General features: G+C 39.0%; 1 protein-coding gene across 1 annotated transcript in view; it reads right to left on the reverse strand.

Annotated features, from left to right (window-relative positions):
* Window positions 1-2,934: 2,934 nt before the first annotated feature.
* Window positions 2,935-18,701, reverse strand: part of col6a2 (collagen, type VI, alpha 2) — a 37,730-nt gene continuing 21,963 nt past the window's right edge. The window contains exons 27-32 of the mRNA XM_061935300.2: window positions 18,551-18,645; window positions 17,228-17,409; window positions 16,973-17,151; window positions 16,851-16,889; window positions 7,009-7,352; window positions 2,935-3,753 (exon numbers count right to left, since the gene is read on the reverse strand). Of these exons, the coding sequence (XP_061791284.1) occupies window positions 3,487-3,753; window positions 7,009-7,352; window positions 16,851-16,889; window positions 16,973-17,151; window positions 17,228-17,409; window positions 18,551-18,645 (1,106 nt within the window). The 3' untranslated portion in view covers window positions 2,935-3,486. The remainder of the gene's footprint in view (window positions 3,754-7,008; window positions 7,353-16,850; window positions 16,890-16,972; window positions 17,152-17,227; window positions 17,410-18,550; window positions 18,646-18,701) is intronic.

Consider the following 18,701-nt stretch of genomic DNA (forward strand, 5'->3'; position numbering starts at 1 on the left):
GGAAATGACACATTATCGTAACAGAACCCCTAAAATGTTTATAATTTAGGAAATCAAAGTACATTCCCGATTTAATGTTGATCTGTTACAGTAAAATCATTATCACAGACCGTGTATAGTGTAGCTTATACTGATGTTTACCTTAAAAAAACTAAGAGTACATTAAACAAAACTGTCACTAGTAGAACAGCGCCTCCATGTGGCGGTAAGGCGGCACAGGCACGTCTGGCAACGCTGAAATAGAGGGAACGTCAACAAATCTCACAACCGAAAATAGGTAGTGGCGGTAAAATAATGTAAGAGGACAGTGACTATAAGACTATGCAATCTAAATGTAAACAAACAAACAAACAAAAATGCACAATAAATATGTGTGTATGCGTGTGTGTTCTTGTATTTTTACCCTTCTTGAGACATCAACAAGGAAAAGTACTGTCCAGGTGAACAAGTTAGGACCCAAATACGGAAAACCATTGTATCTAATAGAGAATGTCTCATTTGCACTCCCTGGTGGTGAAATCTATCAAAATGAGGGTGGTCCCAAAAAGGAGGGTTTTTCCCAAATTGACTGTGTGTCGGTTTTAAAAGTGCTGGTCAACATATGAAATAACAAGTGTGTGTAAAAAATTTCAAGTGCTCCCCCTCTGGCCAACATATGTAATGACAGTGTGTGTAAGAAATTGAAATGCACCCCCTTTGGCCAAAATGAAAAAAACAAATAAAATAAATGTTTTTCTCACAATGTGTGGACTTTTTTCTTATAAGATTGGCAACAATTTCTCATATTCTTTCTGTTTCTCTAATATTGCAATATTTTCTCTTAAAATTATTACTTTTTTGTGTAACATTATTACTTTTTAATGCAAAATGGTGACATTTGTCATATAAAATTCTGACTTTTATCACAATATTGCCAATTTTTTTTGTTGTTCTTGTAAAATACTGACATTTTTGGAGTAAAATGATGACTTTTGTCATAATTTTACCAAGTAAAATATTATCATAATATTGCCAACATTTTAAAGTTTTGTTATACAATTGTGATTTTTGTTAAATTACGACTCTTTTCATAAAATTGCCCAAATTTTAAGCTTTTCTTGTAAAATTGCGACTGTTATTGAGTAAAATTAAAACATTTTATCGTAATATTGCATAAATGTTCAGTTTTTCTTGTAAAATTTTGACTTGCGTTGAGTAAAATGACGACTTTTATTATACGACTGCCAAAATTCTAAGTTTTTATATATATAATAAATTATTGAACATTACTGCCCCCTAGTGTCTGAGCCGTCAAATCTCTTTCTGCAAACATAACATTTTTCTTGTGAAATTGTGACCTTTTTTACTGTGAAATTCCAACTCATTTTTCACAACAACATATATAATATATTTGCATAATATGCATATATTTTAAATGTTGTAAATACAAATATTTTTATATCTAGAAAGGGTGGTCCTAAAGAAGGAGGCATTTTTCGGAGGTCTCAAGAAGGTAACAAATACAATAACCTGTGTGTGTGTGTGTGTGTGTGTGTGTGTGTGTGTGTGTGTGTGTGTGTGTGTGTGTGTGTGTGTGTGTGTGTGTGTGTGATTGTTCCACCTGCCTCTGTTTGGTGATTATAGGACACTCACCTGTTGACAACCACCATCCGAGGACTTTATACTCCAGCGCCGCATCTCAGACGGTGCTGGTGCATTACCGAGTGCGCACACACTTCTGTTAGTTACTTCACGCTGCTTCTCTTGCTAACAGTCGTCCTTTCTGCTCACACACCGCCTGCCTTCTCTGCATCCTGGGATCACGCCGACAATGCCAAGCCGCAACGGGAGAATATTGTCTTTACAGAAATGAATCAGTTAATTTTTTTCTAGATTGTATTTTTATCAATTTGTAGTTTTATTCAAGTATTTATTGTACTTTTTAAATACAATTTTCCTAAATTAATTGCCCTTGTCAATTAATTTCTGTTACACCGCCCCTAGGAAGAAGAAATCATTTCAGGCCCCCGACTCTCCGCCGCGACAAAAAAAAAAGTGTAATTTGTCTAAAAAATTGTTATAAGTACACCTCTGCATAAAATCGTACTCTTATTAACATAAAAAATGAATATGAAAGAAATATACATCAACTCACAGCAAATAATACATTTATTAAAAATATTTTTTAATTTAAAAAAATATATATTCTGTAAGAGGAAATATTTGAAGATGCCTAAAATAAAATAAAATATTTTATCCTTATTAAAACAATAAAAAAAAACAGTTTTGACCGACTTCCATTAAATAAAGTCAATAAATAACAATGCATTCAAATTGATCAGCAACATAAACCAAGGGGCACAATACAGTATATAAAGCACTTTAACCTACAAAACTAAAAATTATAATAATTTGTGTGGATTTTTGTATTTTTTATTTTTTTATCAAAATGAGGAAGTCAGAAGTCAAAGCTTTTCAAAGCATAATACCGCATTATACTGTATTCCTTATATTTACAATACAATATAGTATATATTGTATTGTGTATATATATGGCCTAACATTAATCATGATCATAAATTGATAAAAGTTCATTTTGAAGTTACTTTTCATAAATATATAAAAGTATTTATCATATTCTCTTCTCGTTCTCGCTCCGACTCTCCTTCAGCTCCAGCTCCAACTCCCACTCCAACAACTCTCTCCTCCCGGCTGCTGCCTTTTAACAGAGCGACAGGTGATTAGATAACCAGGCCCAGGTGGGCCATCTACGAAACCCCTCGCTGATTTCGCTGGCACACCCCGCTTTGCTGCAGGCCGGCAGGCCACGCCCCCTCCACATACTGTATATATTTTTTAGAACATATTATATAAAGCCTTTTAATGTTCCACTTTCGGCTCCTTACCTAACTTTGTTCATTGATTTAATGACAATAGATGTCACACAGAGACAAGTTGGAGTTACCACATTTGGATTTATTGGAATTTTGTGTTTACAGATGTTTTTTTTGTGTGTGTGTAAGTGTGTGTAAGTGTGTGCGCGTGATCACAGTGAATTAATATGAGTGTGTTCGAATCTCGTGGCATTTATTCAGTTTCCATCCCCCTGACAAACTATAGTCGTACAGAATAATATGGTACAAAAACCTCACAACTTAGCAAAACGGCTTTGTCCTTCTCTCTTGTTTAGCACCTTTAATGTAAATATTGACGGCGAGAAAAAAAGGATTCTCTTCTGAAAAAACAAAATAAATGTATATCATACAAATCGTTGACGAGTGTCTTTTGGCGGGTCATCTGACCGTAGAGTTAGAATGAATAGAACAATCTAGTGATTGGCCCGAGTAAAAAATGTCATAGTGAAACTGTCTGAACCTGTCAATTTAGCTGCATCAGTGCTTTGCATCCGGTTATGATTATGCTCTTAGAAGAAGACGGCGGTTGCATTCGTGTTCACGTGCACCTTCTTCCGTTCTACAAACTCTAATTCAACGGCGCGGTTCCTCACTAGCATATCCAGCGGACGAAGCGCTCGAAGAAAGAGGGCTTGCTCAACACAGCGTAGTCGCCGCCACGGAAGATGGACGACGTGTCGCCGAGCGCCACCTTGGTCAGCACCTCCTCGTCGGTGTCGGTCCCCAGGGCGATCACCGTGGTGACGCCCTCGGCGCGCTTCATGGAGGACACGCCCTCGTCCAGCTGCTCGGCGGAGGTGATGCCGTCGGTGATGAAGACGAAGGCCAGCTCGGCGTTGCGGCGAGCAAAGCGGGTTCCCTGCAACAAAACAACGTTGAGATGATCGGATTAATGACAATATTGTTTTGTGCATTTATTCATTTGTTGTCTGCATGGACAAGTGCACGTCGACATAAGACATATGTTGCCAGAACTATAGTTCTTCTTTGTTTACGCTCTTGTTGCTAGAAGCGCACCAATTTCTGTTTGTTGACCAGTGTCTCGACCTGCTGCTGCCACTAATCGCAACCCTTTATACAGTCAGGGTCAAAAGTGTACATACACTTGTACCTCCCTGCTTGGCACTCAGCATCAAGGGTTGGAATTGGGGGTTAAATCACCAAAATGATTCCCGGGCGCGGCCACCGCTGCTGCCCACTGCTCCCCTCACCTCCCAGGGGGTGATCAAGGGTGATGGGTCAAATGCAGAGAATAATCTCGCCACACCTAGTGTGTGTGTGACAATCATTGGTACTTTAACTTTAACTTTAACTTTAAATAACACAATGTCATGCTGTCTTGAGTTTCCAATCATTTCTATAACTGTTTTTTTTTGTGATAGAGTGATTGGAGCACATACTTCAATCACGACTTTTTGACATTTAGAAAAAAATCCTGACGTTTTGACAGAAACAAATCCAGATTTTTTGACAGAAAAAAAATCCAGATTTTTTGACAGAAAAAAAATCCAGATTTTTTTGACAGAAAAAAATCCAGTTTTTTTGACAGAAAAAAATCCAGATTTTTTGACAGAAAAAAATCTAGATTTTTTGACAGAAAAAAATCACGACTTTTTGACCATAAAATCCCGAATTTTTGACAGAAAAAAAATCTCAAATTTTTGACAGAAAAAACACCGTATTTTTTGAGAAAGAAATCCAGATTTTTTGACAGAAAAAAATCTAAAATTTTTGACAGAAAAAACACGATTTTTTGACAGAAAAAAATACCGAAAAACATCTTAAGCGCAAAAATTATGACTAAAGTGGTGAAGCTGTATTTTCATTTGCACTTTTTTTTAACAGAAAAAAATCCCGACTTTTTGACAGAAAAAATCCTGCATTTTTGACAGAAAAAAATCCAGATTTTTTGAGAAAAAAATCCAGATTTTTTGACTGAAAAAATCCTGATTTTTTGACAGAAAAAATCCCGAAAAATATCTTAAGCGCAAAAATTATGATTATAGTGGTGAAGCTGTATTTTCATTTGCACGTTTTTTGACAGAAAAAATCCCTAATTTTTGACAGAAAAAATCCCGCATTTTTGACAGAAAAAAAATCTGTGATTTTTGAGAAAAAAATCCCGATTTTTTTGACAGAAAAAAATCCCGATTTCTTTGACAGAAAAAAAATCCCGATTTTTTTTGACAGAAAAAAATCCCGAATTTTTGACCAAAGAAACCCCACGGATTTTTTGAGAAAAAAATCCAGATTTTTTGACAGAAAAAAATCCAGATTTCTTGACAGAAAAAAATCCAGATTTTTTGACAGAAAAAAATCCTGAAAAATATCTTAAGCGCAAAAATTATGACTAAAGTGGTGAAGCTGTATTTTCATTTGCACATTTTTTGACAGAAAAAATCCCGACTTTTTGACAGAAAAATCCCGCATTTTTGACATTAAAAAATCCGTGTTTTTTGAGAAAGAAATCCAGATTTTTTGACGGAACAAATCCTGAAAAATATCTTAAGCGCAAAAATTATGACTAAGTGGTGAAGCTGTATTTTCATTTGCAGGTTTCTTGACAGAAAAATCCCGACTTTTTGACGGAAAAAATCCCAAATTTTTGACAGACAAAAACTCAGTTTTTTTGAGAATAAAATCCTGATTTTTTGGGAAAAAAATCCTGATTTTTTTTAGAGAAATATCCTGATTTTTTGAGAAAAAAATCCTGATTTTTTTGACAGAAAAATCCCGAAAAATATCTTAAGCGCAAAAATTATGACTAAAGTGGTGAAGCTGTATTTTCATTTGCACGTTTTTTGACAAAAAAATCACAAATGTTTGACAGGAAAAACCCGGATTTTTTGAGAAAAAAATCCAGATTTTTTGACAGAAAAAAATCCAGATTTTTGGACAGAAAAAAATCCTGACCTTTTTACAGAAAAAAATCCAGATTTTTTGACAGGAAAAATCCCGAATTTATGACAGAAAAAAAATCCTGTTTTTTTGAGAAAAAAAATCCAGATTTCTTTGACAGAAAAAATCCTGATTTTTTTGACAGAAAAAATCCCGAAAAATATCTTAAGCACAAACATTATGACTATAGTGGTGAAGTTGTATTTTCATTTGCACGTTTTTTGACAGAAAAAAATCCCTAATTTTTGACAGAAAAAATCTGTTTTTTGAGAAAAAAATCCCCAAAAATATCTTAAGCGCCAAAATGATAACTTAAGTGGTGAAGCTGTATTTTCATTTGCACATTTTTTGACAGAAAAAATCCTGACTTTTTGACAGGAAAAAATCCCGACTTTTTTACAAAAAAAATCTTGACTTTTTTACAGAAAAAATCCCAAATTTTTGACCAAAGAAACCCCACGAATTTTTTTGAGAAAAAAAATCCTGATTTTTTTGACAGAAAAAAATCCAGATTTCTTGACAGAAAAAAATCCAGATTTTTTGACAGAAAAAAATCCTGAAAAATATCTTAAGCACAAAAATTATGACTAAAGTGGTGAAGCTGTATTTTCATTTGCACGTTTTTTGACAGAAAAAAATCCCGACTTTTTGAAAAAAAAGTTGGGTGTTCCAACAGGACAATGACCCCAAACACACGTCAAAAGTGGTAAAGGAATGGCTAAATCAGGCTAGAATGAAGGTTTTAGAACGGCCTTCCCAAAGTCCTGACTTAAATGTGTGGACAATGCTGAAGAAACAAGTCCATGTCAGAAAACCAACACATTTAGCTGAACTGCACCAATTTTGTCAAGAGGAGTGGTCAAAAATTCTAGCAGAAGCTTGTGGATGGCTACCAAAAGCGCCTTATTGCAGTGAAACTTGCCAAGGGACGTGTAACCAAATATAACATTGCCGTATGTATACTTTTGACCCAGCACATTTTCAGTAGATCCATAATAAATTCATAAAAGAAGCAAACTTCATGAATGTTTTTTGTGACCAACAAGTATGTGCTCCAATCACTCTATCACAAAAAAATAAGAGTTGTAGAAATGATTGGAAACTCAAGACAGCCATGACATCATGTTCTTTACAAGTGTATGTACACTTTATAAATAAAGTTTGATTAGATTAGCCCCGAGTAAGGCATCACTAACTTGAGTGTGCGTGGTCTTACCTGAGCACCTGATCGATAAACCACATTGTTGACCGCGTGGATGATGGCGTTGCCCAGAGCCGAGGAAGAGTCCATGTAGGTCACTCCCGCCAGCGAGTCGGCGATCACCGTCAGGTTGTGCGTGAGCGGGAACTCCACTCGCTGTTCTGTGGGGCTGCCGTACTGCACCAGCGCAATGCGGGCGTTGCGCTCGTCCGACTGGCCGTTGGCGAGGGTGAGGCGCCGCGCCACGTTGTCGATGAACTCCTTGGCCCGGCGGTGGTTCTCCAGACCCATCCTCTCGGAGCCGTCCAGGAGGAACACCACGTCTACGGGACGTTGCACACAGCTGGCCACAGCGGGCTCTGGAACACACACACACACACACACACACACACACACACACACATGCTTGAACATTAGTATTGCGTGAAGTTGAGAACAAACTTTATGCTCGAGAAGCAGAGTTGTGCTCTTTCCGAATGTAAACAAATACCATGGGTGGATCTACACCTGTAATGATACCAAGTATAGGAGCGTGTCTAGTCGATACTACTATGATTACGTCAATATTTTTTATCGTCAGAAAATATATATTTTTAATTTTTGGTAACACTTTAGAATGGGGAACATATTCACCATTCATTGGTTGCTTATTAAAATGCAAATTAGTAACATATTGGCTCTTAATTAGTCATTATTAAGTACTTATTAATGTTTTATTCTGCATGGCCTTATTATACAACCAATTATAAATCCTAACCCTAACCCTCTAACCCTAGAACTAACTCTCTAACCCTAACCCTATATGGGGAACATATTCACCATTAATTAGTTGCTAATTAAAATGCAAATTTGTAACATATTGGCTCTTAATTAGTCATTATTAAGTACTTATAAATGCCTTATTCTGCATGGCCTTATTATACAACCAATTATAAACCCTAACCCTAACCCTCTAACCCTAACCCTATATGGGGAACATATTCACCATTAATTAGTTGCTTATTAAAATGCAAATTAGTAACATATTGGCTCTTAATTAGTCATTATTAAGTACTTATTAATGCCTTACTCTGCATGGCCTTATTATACAACCAATTATAAACCCTAACTCTAACCCTCTAACCCTAACCCTGTATGGGGAACATATTCACCATTCACCATTAATTAGTTGCTTATTAAAATGCAAATTTGTAACATATTGGCTCTTAATTAGTCATTATTAAGTACTTATTAATGCCTTATTCTGCATGGCCTTATTATACAACCAATTATAAACCCTAACCCTAACCCTAACCCTTTAACCCTAACCCTCTAACACTAACCCCAACCCTAACCCTAACCCCAACACTAACCCTGACCCTCTAACACTAACCCCAACCCTAACCCTAACCCCGACTCCAACCCTAACCCTAACCCTTGTCCAGGGTGCACCCCGCCTTCCACCCGAATGCAGCTGACATAGGCTCCAGCACCCCCGCGGCCCCGAAAGGGACAAGCGGTAGAAAATGGATGGATGGATGGCTCTTAATTAGTCATTATTAAGTACTTATTAATGCCTTACTCTGCATGGCCTCATTATACAACCAATTATAATTCCTAACCCTAACCCTAACCCTATACGGGGAACATATTCACTATTAATTAGTTGCTTATTAAAATGCAAATTAGTAACATATTGGCTCCTAATTAGTCATTATTAAGTATTTATTAATGCCTTATTCTGCATGGCCTTATTATAAAACCAATTGTAAACCCTAACCTTAACCCTATCCATAACCCTCTAACCCTAGCCCTAACTCTAACCCTCCTTATGTTTTTATGTTATGAATTTGCACTAAACTAGTTTGCTTGCAATTTCGTTGTACAATGTACAATAACAATAAAGATGTATTCTATTCTATTCTATTATAACACTAACCCCAACCCTAACCCTAACCCCGACCCTAAACCTAACCCTAACCCTTGTCCAGGGTGTACCCCGCCTTCCACCCGAATGCAGCTGACATAGGCTCCAGCACCCCCGCGGCCCCGAAAGGGACAAGCGGTAGAAAAAAAAGGATGGATGGCTCTTAATTAGTCATTATTAAGTACTTATTAATGCCTTATTCTGCATGGCCTCATTATACAACTAATTATAAACCCTAACCCTAGTCCTAATCCTCTAACCCTAACCCCTAACCCTATATGGGGAACATATTCACCATTAATTAGTTGCTTATTAAAATGCAAATTGGTAACATATTGGCTTTTAATTAGTCATTATTAAGTACTTATTAATGCCTTATTCTGCATGGCCTTATTATACAACCAATTATAAACCCTAACCCTAACCCTAACCCTAACCCTCTAACCCTAACCCTAACCCTCTAACACTAACCCCAACCCCAACCCCAACCCTAACCCTTGTCCAGGGTGTACCCCGCCTTCCGCCCGAATGCAGCTGAGATAGGCTCCAGCACCCCCCGCGACCCAGAAAGGGACAAGCGGTAGAAAATGGATGGATGGATGGCTCTTAATTAGTCATTATTAAGTACTTATTAATGCCTTATTCTGCATGGCTTTATTATACAACCAATTATAATCCCATATCCCTAACCCTAGCCCTAATCCTCTAACCGTAGCCCTAACCCTCTAACCCTAAACCCAACCCTAAACCTAACCCTCTAACCCTAACCCTCTATGGGGAACATATTCACCATTAATTAGTTGCTTATTAACATGCAAATTAGTAACATATTGGCTCTTAATTAGTCATTATTAAGTACTTATTAATTCCTTATTCTGCATGGCCTTATTATACAACCAATTATAAACCCTAACCCTAACCCTAACCCTAACCAAATAACTCTCAATTAAGTGTTTGTTACCTAGAATATGTTCCCCATACTAAAGAGTTACGAAAAAAAAAAAAAAAAAATTCACATTATGTTTATAAACTCAGGGAATACATGAGGACTTAAATTATGACCAATGTATGATCCTGTAACTACTTGGTATCGGATCAATACCTAAGTTTGTGGTATCATCCAAAACTAATGTAAAGTATCCAAACAACAGAAGAATAAGTGATTATTACATTTGAACAGAAGCGTAGATAGATCATGTTGAAACAGAAAATAAGCAGATATTAGTGGATTATTAATCCATTTTTACAGCTTGTTCTTTAAAATTTCGACAAAATAATAGAATGATAAATGACACAATATGTTACTACTAGGAGTCTTTGTTTGTTTACTTACTACTAAAAGACAAGTTGTCTAGTATGTTCACTATTTTATTCTAGTACTAAATTGCAATAATAAACATATGTTTAATGTACCCTAAGATTTTTTGTTAAAATAAAGCCAATTATGCAATTTGTTTTAGGTCCCCCTTATTTAGAAAAGTAACAAAAATACAAAAAATTGGTATGGAGACAACCCTATACTGTACGATGCTTTGTTATTAATTTTTTTCCTTACAGTTTGGTTTTCCTTGCATTACTAACTGTACAGTAAAAAAATGATGTAATCGCACAACGCCTGGACTAGGGTTGATTTTTTTTCTTCACCTAGAAAATAAGTGCGTGTAAAACGTCAATTGTTGTATGATAGAGTGCTTCATACGAAATGGTACTAAGAAAGTATTCCTAGCCGCTTCCTGCTCTGTCACTGACACACACACACACACACACACACACACACACACACACACACACACACACACACACACACACACACACACACACACACACACACACACACACGCACACACACACATGCTTAAACATTAGTACTGCGTGAGGTTGAGAACAAATTCTATGCTAGAGAAGCAGAGTTGTGCTCTTTCTATTGCAATTTATTTTTTTCCAAAATGCAATGAACACATCCGGTTGACAAACATTCACATTTGCAACTCTCTTAGTTGCTTTGTTGGGTCTGCTCCATTCTCTGTATATGTTCTTTTGTTTTTTGTTTTACTTTTGTAGCTGTGTGTAGAAGTGGCTGGTTGCATCAGCTCTGCTCTTTTAATGTCTTTAATGTCCTTTGTGTTTTTTTATGTTTCCCTCTTACACACATGCTTATGTGTGCTATGGCTATGAGGTTTTCCCCCTTGGCCTCAGTCTGGACCCCCTCTCCAGGGGCCCAGGATTAGACTGAATTTTTTTTCTCAAACCTTCCTCCCCTTCCCAGCATTTACCTGTTTCTCACCTTTTTTGTAAGGGGCGCCGTAAATTGGCAGACCCGTCAGTGATCCTGTTCTGTCTCCCTGTAATGTTTGTCTGATCTTGAATGGGATTTTGCTGAAAATCTTAATTTCCCTTCTGGGATTATTAAAGTATTTCTGAATCTGATTCTGATTCTGACTGATTGCCAGAGTTGTTGGGCGGCCGAGGGTGGAGTCGGCTCTCTTGGTTGCTTTGTTGGGTCTGCTCCATTCTCTGTATATGTTTTTTTGTTTTTTGTTTTACTTTTGTAGCTGTGTGTAAAACTGTCTGGTTGCATCAGCTCTGCTCTTTTAATGTCTTTTCATGTCCTTTCTGTTCTTTGACATTTCCCTCTTACACACATGCTTATGTGTGCTATGGCTATGAGTTTTTTTTCCCTTGGCCTCAGTCTGGACCCCCTCTCCAGGGGCCCAGGCTTGGACTGAATTTTTTTTTTCCTCAAACCTTCCTCCCCTTCCCAGCGTTAACCTGTTTCTCACCTTTTTTGTAAGGGGCGACGGAAGTTGGCAGACCGGTCAGCGATCCTGTTCTGTCTCCCTGTAATGTTTGTCTGATCTTGAATGAGATTGTGCTGAAAATCTTAATTTCCCCTCGGGGATTGTTCAAGTATTTTTGATTCTGATTCTGATTCTGACTGATTGCGAGAGTTGGTGGGCAGCCGAGGGTGGAGTCGGCTCTCTTGGTTGCTTTGTTGGGTCTGCTCCATTCTCTGTATATGTTTTTTTTGTGTTTTTTTGTTTTTGTTTTACTGCGTAGAAGTGGCTGGTTGCATCAGCTCTGCTCTTTTTAATGTCTTTAATGTCCTTTGTGTTCTTTGATGTTTCCCTCTTACACACATGTTTATGTGTGCTATGGCTATGAGTGTTTCCCCCCCCCGTTTCTCACCTTTTTTGTAAGGGGCGCCAGAAGTTGGCAGACCCGTCAGCGATCCTGTTCTGTCTCCCTGTAATGTTTGTCTGATCTTGAATGGGATTGTGCTGATTCTGATTCTGTTTCTACATGCATTCAAAACATGCACAAATATGAACCATAAGTGGTTTTAACAAGTCATTACATCACTTTCCATACTAAATTCATTTAGACACGACATACTGGAACTTGACCACCTGTGAGTGATGATCGGCGTGAATCATTCAAATTAAAGGCCGTAACCATGGACACAGTATGTGCAAAACGCAAATAATATGAAGTCATCCAAGTAATTCCGCGAGCCGGTGATTCACAATGGAAATGAGGCTTCGTCACAAAGCCACCTTCCACGGGAGCAGCATGAACGGCTCTATAGAATTGTTTTCCAACATTCCGGGTCAAAATGTCCGTCAGTCCTTTGTTGGGTCGGAAATAAACAAATAATAAAAGTTTTGATGCTATGACATTTCACAGTTTTGGGACATAAACACCCACTAATGCTTTGTATTATATCAGATCTACCGTAAATTCCGGACTTATTAGCCGCTACTTTTTGCCTACGCTTTGAACAATGCGGCTAATAAAACGGTGCAGCTAATTTATGGATTTTTCTTCGCTGACGGCCGTAATGCAAATAGGACACTCAATTCAAATTTGGTCAAAATGAAGTATAAAAATGGTTTCGCATGATTAATGAAGTGTGAAAAAGCCTCCAAATAAAATTACATTTAGTGCCCCAGTTTAGCCTGGGGAGGCCCTACAAATACATCATAGTTTTATAAGGTATGTGTACAAAAACCAAAAAACAATGGTTCTTTTCCTCTTTTCCACGAAGTCCATAGTTTCCCAAAACAATTGGAAATGTGGACTCGTCAGACCACAGAACACTTTTCCGCTTTGCATCAGTCCATCTTAGATGAGTTCAGGCCCAGCAAAGCCGGCGGCGTTTCCGGGTGTTGTTGATAAATGGCGTTCGCTTTGCACAGTAGAGTTTTAAGTCGCGCTTACAGATGTAGCGACGAACTGTCTTTACTGACAGTCGTTTTCTGAAGTGTTCCTGAGCCCATGTGGCGATATCCTTTACACAATGATGTCGCTTTTTGATGCAGTACCCGACTGAGGGGTCGAAGGTCCGTAAAATCATTGCTTACGTGCAGTGATTTCTCCAGATTCTCTGAACTGCTACGACATTTCAGTCTCTGGACATAAACACCGACTTAAAGTCATGCATTATATTATGTCAAATCTACCGTAAATTCTGGACTTATAAGCCACAACTTTTTGCCTATGCTTTGAACCATGCGGCTTATAAAACAGTGCTGCTAATTTATGGATTTTTCTTCGCTGACCGCCATAATGTGAACAGTTAAAACATTTTTTTTTTTTATAGTTTGTGCTATGGCACCATTTTTTGGACGTTTTCAGACTGAGCTTTCAACCGGGAGTACAAGTGCCGTTCCGTCTATTTGTCCATACCGTTTCTACTCGTACAGAGTCTTCATTCAACCCGTGAAGCAGCGTTGACTTCTGTTTTGTTTGATCAGCTAATTTCTGGATTTTTCTTCGCTGACCGCTATAATGCAAATAGTTAAAAAAAAAAAACAAGCAATGGCATTGCTTGACATTATTGTTTGTGCTATGGCGCCATCTTTTGGACATTTTCACTCACTGCAGGTGCTGCAGTGCCCTTCTGTTCAGACTGAGCTTTCGACCGGAAGTACAAGTGCCGTTCCGTCTACTGTTTGTCCGTAGCGTTTCTGCTCATATAGAGTCTTCTTTCATCCCACGAAGCAACGTTTGTAAGTTTTACAATATAACTAAAACTATTCTTACTTACGAAACCGTCCCATGTGTGATTTCTGTAGGAGCGAGCTTTCAACCGGAAGTACAAGTGCCGTTCCGTCTACTAATTGTCCGTAGCGTTTCTACTCGTATAGTCTTCATTCATCACACGAAGAAACCTTTGTAACTTTTACAATAGAACTAAAACTATTCTTACTTACGAAACCGTCCCATGTGTGATTTCTGTAGGAGTGAGCTTTCAACCGGAAATACAAGTACCGTTCCGTCTACTAATTGTTCGTAGCGTGTCTACCCGTATAGTCTTCATTCATCCCAGGAAGCAACGTTTTTAAGTTTTACAATATAACTAAAACTATTCTTACTTACTAAACCGTCCCATGTGTGATTTCTGTAGAAGCAAGCTTTCAACCGGAAGTACAAGTACCGTTCCATCTATGTCCGTAGCGTTTCTACTCGTATAGTCTTCATTCATCACACGAAGAAACGTTTGTAAGTTTTACAATAGAACTAAAACTATTCTTACTTACGAAACCGTCCCATGTGTGATTTCTGTAGGAGCGAGCTTTCAACCGGAAGTACAAGTGCCGTCCCGTCTACTAATTGTCCGTAGCGTTTCTACTTGTATAGTCTTCATTCATCACACGAAGAAATGTTTGTAAGTTTTACAATATAACTAAAACTATTCTTACTTACTAAACCGTCCCATGTGTGATTTCTGTAGGAGCGAGCTTTCAACCGGAAGTACAAGTGACGTTCCCTCTACTAATTGTCCGTAGCGTTTCTACTCGTATAGAGTCTTCATTCATCCCAGGAAGCAACGTTTGTAAGTTTTACAGTATAACTAAAACTATTTTTACTTACGAAACCGTACCATGTGTGATTTCTGTAGGAGTGAGCTTTCAACCGAAAGTACAAGTGCCGTTCCATCTACTAATTGTCCGTAGCGTGTCTACTCGTATAGAGCCTTCATTCATCACACGAAGCAACGTTTGTAAGTTTTACAATATAACTAAAACTATTCTTACTTACGAAACCGTCCCATGTGTGATTTCTGTAGGAGCGAGCTTTCAATCGGAAGTACAAGTGCCGTTCCGTCTACTAATTGTCCATAGCGTGTCTACTCGTATAGAGCCTTCATTCATCCCACGAAGCAACATTTGTAAGTTTTACAATATAACTAAAACTATTCTTACTTGTGTGATGTCTGTAGGAGCGTTTTCATGCATATTTGTACGCGCTATTGCAATGTAATGAAGCTAGCGTCGTTAGCATTGGCTAATGTGCTACCGTTTTCGAGTGTCCGTTAGTATTATCAACTTACGACGGCGTTCTTTTTGTTTTGTTTCAGTTTCGCAAATTCCCTTAGTAAATTCACCGAAACGTCACAGTGGAGTTATTGAGTCTGTTTAGCTGATTGGAGAGCTGGCTTCTGCAGCTGGTGGGTCCATGACGATGACTTCTGTTTTGTTTGATCGGCCGTTTTACTGCCTTACAATTAAAGTATGTAAATAAACATTTACAAAATGTTTCTGTATAAATGACTCATTTCACAACGTATATATCTTTGGCTAATATATAGAAAATATTTTTTTCTTCTAAAATTTGGAAGTCTAAAGTCCGGAAAATACGGTATATTGCAGCATTAGGATTAAAATGTGCAGCTTGGACAAACATCTTCTTAAAGTAAGCGTACTGGCATTCATAATGAGGTAGCGGGGTTAGCATGTTAGCATTAGCAGAGGCCCAAAGCTTTGTCCGGGTCTCCCATTATGTCCCCGTAGACATATTTGAAGGACTTGATGAACAGCTGGGTCCACTCCTGTCTGTCTGCTCCGTGGGCCAGCTTGGCTCGCCGGGCTGTGTACGCCATGGTCGCCACGCCGACCCCATACTGTTGCTCGCCCAGTCGGCTCAGGAGGCCCGCCACACCCTCCAAAGAGGTAGGGACCAATGAGGGGGCGCCTTCCCCGGCCAGAGGCCTCCAGGGCGAAGGGGCTTGCCTTGAGGTGAAGCCCCCTCCTGCAACAAGGGGGCGGAACAACATTGTGGGCGGGGGTCCCACAAACTCCACGCATCAACAAAAGATTCCGAAGGATTGATGCTGATGTTGATGACTATCAAGTTGACCAACCTTTCGCAGAACAATGTACAAAGCCCAGTTCTAGTTTAGACAAACTACTACATAGTGGCCGGGAGAAGGCCATGGCACCGGTAAATACAGTATAGTAATCTACAATCTAGACGGGAACAAACTCAAGACTACTATATTGGGTGAAATGAGCATAAAAAAAGACTTTATGGGTGTTATTTCATGTTCACAGGGCTCTAATAATAGTCCGGTACGGACTACAAAGGCGGACGGGCGCAAATTTTCCGGACTTATGCAGATCCCAAATACAGATCAGCAGGTACCAGAAGGTAAGAAAAGTTGCTTCTGCATAATATTGCGAAACAAAACACCAGATAATATGTCTTACCTTATACACACACCATAATAATACTCAAGCGGTGCGGCTTCATAGCTTACCAAAGTCGTACAAAAACATTTTGATAGATTTTGTGTGAAATGTTCGATATTTTCAATGGAACACATAAAATGTTGGTGTTGTTTACTCGAGTCATATTGCAGTCTACACGTATCTCTTATGTGTGACTGCCATCTACTGGTCAGACTTATCATTTCACCATGTGCCAAATAAAATAGCTTCGAGGTCAGCAAGCACAACCAAAATTATTCCGTTTATTAGGCGCACCGGGTTATAAGGCGCACTGTCGGGTTTTGAGAAAATGAAAGGATTTTAAGTGCGCCTTACAGTCCGAAAAATATGGTATTTACATCAAATACCATATTCATAAATGCAACTAGCTTATGAGTATGAACTCACACAAACACAAACAACACTTGTTCCTCCATCGTATCAAAGGTTGAAAGTCTTACCTGTCTTACATGGGAGGTCAGGGCATATAACCACAGGGTCTGAACGAAAGACAGAAACAATGAACCTCTGAGGATGTGCTATTAAAACTTGTTGTTTCTTCCATAGCGTCTACTCTTAATACCTGGGCAGAGCACAGTTTCAATCTTGTCAATGAACTCCTCGGCCACCAGGTCGGCGAAGCGCCTCATGCCCAGAACTCTGCCGTCCCTTTGGCAGGCTATGCTCTTCAGAATCTCATTCTCCTCAATCTGGTCGAACATGTCTCCGATACCGATGGCGCTCACATCCACACTGGGATCACTGCACGCAGAGACGATCAGATACGGTATAGCAATGCCGATTTGACATCCCCGAACCCGTTCCCTGTGCCGGTTACCTGCAGAGGTAGGTGAGCAACGAGTCGTCGTCTCTGGGGTCGAAGCGTCCGTCAGTGATGACCACCACGGTGACGTTGGCTTTGGCTCTACGGCTGTCCCTGATCAGGTTGTCGTAGGCGTACTTCAAAGCAGAGGGAGTCCATGTTCCCCCAGCGATCCACTCCATGCGCTTCACAGATTCCTGAATATGACAGACATTGATTAAACATGTTGGATTTTTGTGGTAGAGTCTGCAATTAGAATAGCCGACAGCATTCCATATCATGGACAACATGAAGAAGAGTAGATACATTCATACAGTGGTACCTTAACCTAAGCACGTATTGCATACCACAACCAAGCTCTTGACTCGGAATACTTGTATCCCAGAGCCGTGTATATCCAGGAGTACGGACAACTCGGTTTCAGAGTTGGTCCCAAACACGGCGCCCTATTGTCACGTGAGGGGCTTTTGACAAATCAGAAACAGTATGGCCAGAAAATCTCTTAAATGATTGGCCAAAAGCCCTTCGCGTGAGTACAGGGTGCCATGTTTGGGACCAAATCTGAAATTGAGTTGTCCACGACTCTGTTTTGTCCTTAAAAGGGAACTGCACTTTTTTGGGGGAATTTTGCCCATAATTTACAATCATTATGAAAGACATGACGACAAATGTATTTAAAAAAAGAAATGCATTCTAACTTGTAAATAAAAGTAAATGAAAGTCTGCTGACTGCGGATCCAATAAGAGCTCCTCTATTTCTCCCATAAAACCCGATAAATAACCATTCAAAAACCGCCAACAATACTCCATTTACATTTCGTGACTTGAATATTAATCAAGAATTAGTGATACTGTTATTATAAGCGCTAAAGCAGACAAACAATTTATAGCGGCGCCGTAATCACTACCGTGTGTCCCTATGTTTACGTCATCGAGTGGTCTGCTGCTTCCTCGCTTCCCTGCTCCCTGGAAGTTTATTCTAGATAATAAATCATGCATCTCACCTGGACATAAGAAGTCTGAGTAGGTATTCCGCTGAGTTGGTACACTCATTTAGGACCCGAAACTAACGGGGACGACACGAAAAGACGCTTGCTCTCCCTCCACCGCCCAAACCCTTTTCTTCGCGAGTATTATGAGACATCCCAGCAGTCGGTATCCTAACGATAGCAGACCTTGTACAGTTTGTTGGCGTTCATGAAGTCTGCAGTGAGTAATAATCAGTGATGAATCCCAATCTAAAGCATGACCAAAATCCAAGGAACACATCAAATCGCAAAGTACTCATACTTTAAGTTGAGCTAGTACTGTATGGTTTTTTTTCTGTGTGTGTGAGACCTTGAATGAGGAAAGTGAATCAATCTTGGGGTCATCGAGTCGGATGGCCTGGAACGTTCCGCTGTGACTGTACTGAACCACTCCCACTCTTGTGCCTGAAATCAAATCAAACGTTTTCGGACAAAACTCTTGCTTGCCCAGACAGGTGTGA

Source organism: Nerophis lumbriciformis, linkage group LG03 (assembly GCF_033978685.3).
Source record: "Nerophis lumbriciformis linkage group LG03, RoL_Nlum_v2.1, whole genome shotgun sequence".
NCBI lineage: Eukaryota > Metazoa > Chordata > Actinopteri > Syngnathiformes > Syngnathidae > Nerophis > Nerophis lumbriciformis.